General features: G+C 56.8%; 1 protein-coding gene across 1 annotated transcript in view; it reads left to right on the top strand.

Annotated features, from left to right (window-relative positions):
* PIK3R2 (phosphoinositide-3-kinase, regulatory subunit 2 (beta)) overlaps window positions 1–5,761 on the top strand; it is an 11,469-nt gene extending 5,708 nt beyond the window's left edge. The window contains 12 exon segments of the mRNA XM_014545811.1: window positions 87–312; window positions 401–486; window positions 638–746; window positions 839–937; window positions 1,071–1,251; window positions 1,338–1,463; window positions 2,925–3,067; window positions 3,297–3,473; window positions 3,994–4,065; window positions 4,222–4,250; window positions 4,253–4,391; window positions 4,662–5,761. Coding sequence (XP_014401297.1) covers window positions 87–312; window positions 401–486; window positions 638–746; window positions 839–937; window positions 1,071–1,251; window positions 1,338–1,463; window positions 2,925–3,067; window positions 3,297–3,473; window positions 3,994–4,065; window positions 4,222–4,250; window positions 4,253–4,391; window positions 4,662–4,869 — 1,595 coding nt within the window. The 3' untranslated portion in view covers window positions 4,870–5,761.
* The last annotated feature ends 2,146 nt before the right edge of the window (window positions 5,762–7,907 follow it).

The raw sequence follows: 7,907 nt of genomic DNA, 5'->3' as shown, positions 1-7,907 counted from the left end.
GGGTTTGGATGGAGGAAGGGCCCGAGACTTGGCGGGGGAGAGGGGGTAGCAGGCACAGCTGCCGTGATTGGGGTGGTAGGAAGGATAACAAGGGGTGAACCTGGCCTTCAGGAAGACCCCCCTCCGAGGACTTGGGGCCTGGACCGGAGGAGAGGCACCTGTGTGGTGCCTGGACCTTCCCTTCCAGGTGCTGGACTCCTCAGCGCGGGTGTATTTACTGAGCGTGCACTGCACATACATAAGCAACAGTTGGCTTCCCACACCTGCTTGGTCATCTGCCCTGCTTCCCAGCTTTCGTGTGTGCTCACGCAGGTGTGCAGGCACACCCAGGACCTTGTGCACACGCGATGTCTCATACCCCTCCCTGCTCACTCCACTCCACTCCACTCCCCTCCCCCAGGACTGAGCCCAACCCCGACTTCCCAGCTCTGCTGGTGGAGAAGTTGCTTCAGGAGCACCTGGAGGAGCAGGAGGTCGCACCCCCAGGTGACCCCCTTTTGCATCATCCTCTCTTACTGTTGGGGGGCCGCGAGTGAAGACTCCAGGCCCCACCAGCATCAGCAGGTTCGGTTGCAGGGGGGAGCGGACCACAGCATAGAATTGGCGTTTATTGTGTTTGTGTTTTCCTGTCCTCCAGCTCTGCCACCTAAACCACCTAAAGTCAAGCCCGCCCCAGCAGGGCTGGCTAATGGGGGGAGCCCGCCCTCTCTGCAGGATGCTGAGTGGTACTGGGGTGACATTTCCAGGTAGGGTTGTGGGGTAGGGTCATGTGGTTGGTAGGCAAGGCCTGAAGGACAGGGTCTCCAATGGGAGGCTCCAATCCTGGGTGTCCCCACAGGGAGGAGGTGAACGACAAACTCCGGGACACACCTGACGGCACCTTCCTGGTCCGAGATGCCTCCAGCAAGATTCAGGGAGAGTATACCCTGACCCTTAGGTGGGGGCCTGCCCCTTGGGGACTCCTGGGGTGAGAGGGGGGAGGAGGACGTGTGCTGTGTCAGGGCCAGGACACCTGGAAGTCAGGCTTGGGGTCCTACTGGATGGTGACACCCCCTCTTACCCACCCCCAGGAAAGGTGGAAACAACAAGCTAATTAAGGTCTTCCACCGCGATGGGCATTATGGCTTCTCGGAGCCGCTCACCTTCTGCTCCGTCGTGGACCTCATCACCCACTACCGCCATGAGTCCCTGGCCCAGTACAATGCCAAACTAGACACACGGCTCCTGTACCCCGTGTCCAAGTACCAGCAGGTCTGGGGCCTGGGCAGGAACCAGAGAGGGTGGCCCTGGGCCTGAATTGCCCAGGTGGCCTCACTGCTCGCACTGGGTGTCCTCAGGACCAGATTGTCAAGGAAGATAGCGTGGAGGCAGTGGGTGCCCAGCTCAAAGTCTACCATCAGCAGTACCAGGACAAGAGCCGCGAGTAAGACCAGCTCTACGAGGAGTACACACGCACCTCCCAGGTACCTCGGGCCTGCGCACATGGGGAGACGAGGCATGGAGGCCAGTGGCAAGGCCATGGGGACAGACAACTACTTCCGGGTCACAAAGCAGTCACTCAGCACCAGGAACTGCCCTGAAAACATAGAAATATATGTGCGTGGTGTTTTCTATATATTTTTATTGATTTCAGAGAAGAAGGGAGAGGGACAGAGAAAGGGAGATAGAAACATCAATGATGAGAGAATTATTGATCGGCTGCCTCCTGCACCCTGGCATGTGCCCTTGACCGGAATTGAACCCAGGACCCTTCAGTCTGCAGGCTGACGCTCTGTCCACTGAGCCAAACCAGCTAGGGCGTACGTGTTTTTATTTTTATTTTATTTTTTTAAGAACAAACGAGATGATGCCAGTCAGCCTCTCAGGAGCAGGTGGGCTAGGACCTGGGAGATGTCTCGGTTAACCTGTGCATCTCTCAGTACCTCAGTTTCCCCATCTGCAAACTGGAACTGTGTGTTTTAATGCCTTTAACCTAGAGGTCATTTATAGTGATGACAATAATCTGGCGTGGGATTAGACAGACAGTCAGGAGGTCACATTAAAGAACAGCATCTTCTAAAACAGGGAAGGGGAGGTTCTCTTACTCTGGAACTGTGTTAAAAATTTCTTTGGCAGCCGAAACTGGTTTGGCTCAGTGGATAGAGCGTCGGCCTGCGGACTGAAATGTCCCAGGTTCGATTCTGGTCAAGGGCATGTACCTGGGTTGCGGGCACATCCCCAGTAGGAGATGTGCAGGAGGCAGCTGATCGATGTTTCTCTCTCATCAATGTTTCTAACTCTCTATCTCTCTCCCTTCCTCTCTGTAAAAAAATCAATAAAATATATATTTAAAAAAAAATTCCTTTGGCAAGTTGAGATGCAACTTACTCAGATCAAATGTCCCTCTCAGGCTGGGAATGGCTTGCTTCCCCTGTGGTCCCTGAAGGATTTCTTTCTTGTCCTCTTTTTACTGATGCGTCTGCTGAGGCTCTGAGTGGACAAGATGCCTGCCTGGGATCTGTTAGGAACATCGTGACTTGGACAAGACTTAGGCTCCCTGAGTCTTAGCTTCCCCATTACTATTTCTGACTTTGCAGGAGGCTGTTGGCAGGCTCTGTGAGATGGTGCACGGGAAATGCTTGGTACAGCATTTACTCTGAGAAGGAACCGCATGAACTGTAGCAACTAGATTTATCATTTAATTATCAGCAGTGCTAACAAGTCTAGATGTTTGTAAGGTGCCCAAAGGGGTTGTAAAAGAGGAGTGAGTTTGGGGAAATGGGGGATTGAAGGTTGAATAGGAGTTCGTTTGGTGCGGTAAGAGCTAGAGGAATGACATGCCTAGAGGATGGAACAGCTTGAACAAAGAGTTGGGATCTGCCATCACCCTCAGGAGGGACTTGCGGGGAGTCCCAGATGATGCTGAGATTCACCCCCTCCTCCAGGAGCTGCAGATGAAGCGCACCGCAATCGAGGCCTTCAATGAAACCATCAAGATCTTCGAAGAGCAGGGCCAGACTCAAGAGAAGTGCAGCAAGGAGTATCTGGAGCGCTTCCGGCGTGAGGGCAATGAGAAAGAGATGCAGAGGTGAGTCCTGCCCCTCTGCCCTGCCCTTCCCACCCTATCTAGTGCAATGCAAGTGGGAAAAGAAAAGAAGTAAAGGGGGCAGCTGGGATTCCAGGGGGAGGGAGGGTCCGTTGAAATGGGCTTTGAAGGCTGAATAGGAGTTCACCAGAGGAGAAATCAGGGAAACAGCATGTGCAGAGGCTTAGAGGCTGGGAGCCATCCACGGCCTCTGAGCCACTCCTCCCCCCAGGATCCTGCTGAACTCAGAACGGCTCAAGTCTCGCATCGCCGAGATCCACGAGAGCCGCACGAAGCTGGAACAGGAGCTGCGGACACAGGCCTTGGACAACCGGGAGATCGATAAGCGCATGAACAGCCTGAAGCCAGACCTCATGCAGCTGCGCAAGATCCGAGACCAGTACCTGGTGTGAGTGCCCTACGCTCGCCTAGGACCCCATTATGAGGACCTTGGCAAGGGCTCTTTCCCCACCTGGGCCTTAGATGCTTGCCTGCGCCTGCTGTATGCCAGCACTGTGCTGAGCCACCATGCACGTACTTTGTCGTCTCCAAGTCCTTTGTAAACTTTCCCCTTTCCAGCTAGGAAAACTGAGACGCAGAACAGATCACTGCGCCGTGGGTGCGAAGGCCAACAGCATTGTGTGCAGCCCCTAAGACTGAGTTTCTGGTGGTGATATGACCCCGCGGGGTGGCCGGTTCTGGAGGCTCCACAAGTGTTAACAGAAACAGAATAAATAGGGGGTTTCCTGGCAGAGCCAGCCAGGCTCTTCCACCTTCAGGCTGGCCCCTTGTGGCAACCGGTGGTATTGCACCCAAACCCACCCTCCTTGGTCAGCCCTTGCCTCCCAGCAGGCTGGACTGGACTGGACTCGACCCCTGTGGTCTGGCCCTGCCTCTGCTGCACCACCCGCCTTTTCTTCTCCTCCCAGATGGCTCACCCAGAAAGGCGCCCGGCAGAAGAAAATCAACGAGTGGTTGGGAATCAAAAATGAGACTGAAGAGTGAGTGACCACATGAAGGGTGGCAGGGAGGGCCATTTTTGGTGGGTTTTGCAAAATGAGTAGGAGTTCACCAGGAAGGGAGTGTTGTCCGGGGGGCAGGGGGGCCTCAGAGGCTGCCGGGTAAGTGACCAGCGCCCCTCCCTGCCTCCCCCACAGCCAGTATGCACTGATGGAGGATGAGGATGACCTCCCCACCATGAGGAACGAACCTGGTATGTGGGCAAGATCAACCGCACGCAGGCTGAGGAAATGCTGAACGGCAAGCGGGATGGGACCTTCCTCATCCGTGAGAGCAGCCAGCGGGGCTGCTACGCCTGCTCTGTGGTGTGAGTGCCTTGGGGGTGGAGGAGCCACATGTTCCTTCCAAGAGCTCTTATTGAGCACCTACTGTGTGCTAGACTTTGGGAAGACAGTTGGGAAGAAGATCCCCATGGCTGCCACAGGAAGAAGGGATTACTGGGGGTAGGGGAGGAAGCGGGGACAGTGTCCAGGCCAGAGATGTTGGGGTCTGGACCAGGTCAGGGGCTGAGAATTGAGGGAGCGGCTGGGGGAGCCCCTGAGGTGCCCACCTGACCACCTGTTTGCTCACACCACAGGGTGGACGGCGATACCAAGCACTGCGTCATCTACCGCACGGCCACTGGCTTGGGTTTTGCGGAGCCCTACAACCTGTACGGGTCTCTGAAGGAGCTGGTGCTGCATTACCAGCACACCTCCCTCGTGCAACACAACGATGCACTTACCGTCACACTGGCCCATCCCGTGCGAGCCCCGGGTCCCGGTCCACCCCCGGCCGCCCGCTGACTCATACAGAGCAGGACTCCATCTATCTGTCTGTCTGTCTGTCTTCTTTGTGAACCTTTCTCTGTCTCAATCTCTCCCTTGCTTTCTCTGAGTCTCTCTCTTCCTGTCACTCTTTCTACCCCTGTCTCTGTCCTCTCTCTCTTAGTCTCTGTACCTCTATGTCACTGTTAGAGGAGCATACCTCCTCCACCCCATGCCCCCTTTCCCCATGGGCACTGCCCTCCCCCGGCTCTGGCTGCCCCCACCAGTTCCTACGGTTCCCCCAAGCGCCCCCTGCCTGCACCTGCCATGTTTACAAAGGCCCCTGGGGTGCTCAGCCCCAGCCTGGTGCCCTGATTTTTAAGCCATAGACCTGGGGTCCGGGCAGGAAGAAGGCAGGAAGGAACTTCGCTGGGCCACTTCCAAGAACCTCAGCTGTGACATTCGGGGCCGGGCGGGTCCCGATGCCCCACAGACCCAACTTCCCCTCCAAACCCTGAAGTGAAACCCGCACCGGTTACCCCCTCATGGAGCTGCTGCCCAGAAGCCCTCCCCCGCTAAAAGCAAAATGATTAAAAATAACCTCAAGAGCGGGGCCCTCTCTGACCCCAGGCTTCCCAGGAACCGAGGCTGCCGCAGGGACTGCTGGGCCAGCCGAGAGGCACCGCTGCCCACAGCACCTCCGCTCGATGCAGTTTCAAGGCTTCTCCTTGATCATGTTGGGTTCTGATTTTGTTTCCTTGACTGTAAACCCATTTTCTCCTCTTTTGGGACAAGAACCCCGGTTTTCTATGCTGCCATGGACCCCACCCCCCCCTCCTGGCCCCCCCCCCCCCCTGCCTGCCCAGCTAGGCTGGCAGGTGGGTTTTGTATGGTACGTTGATACTGATGTGGATATAAAACATTGAACTCAGTGGATGCTTCTGTTATTGGCGGGGCTTCTCCATGGCCACTGTGTGCTGGGGCCCTGGCATTCGCGTGGTCACACAGAGAGGGGCTTGAGTTTAACTCGGGCTGCCCGTGGGGGCCCACAACCCCAGCCCCCTCCCCCTAGTGTAGCTGCTTATGTCCAGAGAAGTTGAGAGACCTGACCAAGGTCACACAGCAGAGAGGTTCAAACCCTGAACTCTGGCTTAATCAAGGGACCCCAGACTCCAACCCAGCTCTTTACTGGCCCCCTCGGTTTGAGGCCCAGCACTCAAGCCACTGGCCATACCGTGATGTGCAACTTCCCCATTGCCAAGTGCGGTCAATAGACACAACCCCTACCACGCCACCCCAAGAGTTCTTTCTGAGCTGGGGTTATGTGTATGAGTCCATCCAGCATTGTGAGCAATTACTGAACGGTGAGCATGGTGGATGGTGCACGTGGGCCGGCTAAATAGCCATCTCAGATGGTGACTAAAGAAAACAAATTATTTAAGGGGAGGGGCTGGGGATGAGCTATCCAAAGGGAAGGGCCGCACCGCTGAGCCAAGGGGACATTGGGTCGACGATGGCAGCGCCCAGTAGCTAGAGTTGCATCTTTATATGCAGTCACTGGGGGGAAACGTCAGTAGGTTTGGGGGCTGAGCTGGTGGGTTTGGAACACAGGTGTGCAATCAGGTGCCTTCAGGACACTTGCCATTCCTTGTGTGGTCTGACTCCTCGTGTCCAGCGAGTTTTTCCTGTTCTTTTGTTCTCCTGGCGGGAAGCTTACAAATGGCCGTTAAGGATTGCATTGCCCTATAAGCCTAACAATTGTATTTATCTGTTTCTTCCATCCTGCCCAGCACAGAGAGCACCCAACTGGCTCCCAAAGTCGTGTTGCTTCGCTTGGCAGAGACTTCAGGAAGGAAATGGGTTTTGCTGAGGGTCCAAAGGGATGGGATGGGTGGATCATCCAGCCCCGGGGACTTCAGGCAAAGCCTGGCTCCCAAGCTGTTGCCGTGAGCGTGTGTGTGTGTGCAGGCTGGCACTTCCCCAGCGTGTGTGTGACGCGGGCTGTGGGAGCTGTGGCCGTGGGGCGTTGGCTGTATTCCAGGCCAGGTTGTGCGCGTTTCCTCCTGTGAGGTCTGACTCCGTGTCACGACTGGAATGTGAGACCTTGCAAAGTGTGACTGTCTCAGTCGTTCTCCCAGTACTCCCAGCTTCCAGTCCTTCAGCAGGGCTGTTCTGTCTGCCTTCACTGCTGTCCTGTGTCACCCCCTCCCAGGGTCACAGCCCAGCTGCCCCACCCCCCCTCCCAGGCAACTCTCCCTCTGCCTCTGAGTCTTCCACGGTGGCTTTATTCCCCAAACCTCCCTCTTCTCCCATTTTATAGACTGGGAAACTGAGGCTCCATCACTTGAGGTGCCCGGCACAGTCCTGGGGCTAACCTGGTCTGGCTGACTGCTGGTTTGGGTCCTACATGGGCATCCCCACCCCCCACCCCATGGACATAGTTCAGGCTTCAGGAATTGCTGCTCCAACCCCAGGGGAGCTTGCTGAGGGCCAGGATGCACGTGGCAACCCCCTCTCCCCACCCAAAACCCCTAACCTTGGGAAGAATGACCACCAGCTTCCTCCCACCCCCTAGAGTCAGGGCGGGGGCCAGGAGAAGTGAGCGGCCCTCCTGCTCTGGCTTCTGCTTTCTGGCCCAGCTGTGGCCAAGTCTGAGTCAACCCCTCGGGACTATATCTGGGCTGGGGAGTGGACTGGGGCTGGGGTGAGGGGCAGGCCCATGGGTTAGGAGTAACGGGGGTCTTGAGCCAGGCTAGGGAAAGGGTCCCGGCTGTGCAGCCATGCCCACTCCCAGGTAGGGAGTCGCACCCGCCCTCCCCGGCCCCCAATAGTGCAGGGATGCCCCGGCTGGGGGCAGGGGGCTAGACCACCCTAGCTGCCCCAGAGGGCTCTGTGGTGCGAGAAGACCCTTCCGTCTCCCTCTTTGTGTCTGTTTCTGAAGCTCCCGCCCCACGTGCGCTCCAGGAGCTTGATCCCAGCTTCACGTGTCTGGGCTGGGCAGATGCGGGGCTGGGATGAGGGTGAGGTGAACCGCTGAGCAGCCGGATGGCCAAGTGATTGCTGTCCCAGGCCCTGGC

This window comes from Myotis brandtii, unplaced genomic scaffold (assembly GCF_000412655.1).
Source record: "Myotis brandtii unplaced genomic scaffold, ASM41265v1 scaffold421, whole genome shotgun sequence".
NCBI lineage: Eukaryota > Metazoa > Chordata > Mammalia > Chiroptera > Vespertilionidae > Myotis > Myotis brandtii.
Note: the sequence above shows the minus strand (reverse complement) of the source record. Positions and strands in the feature narration are given on the sequence as shown.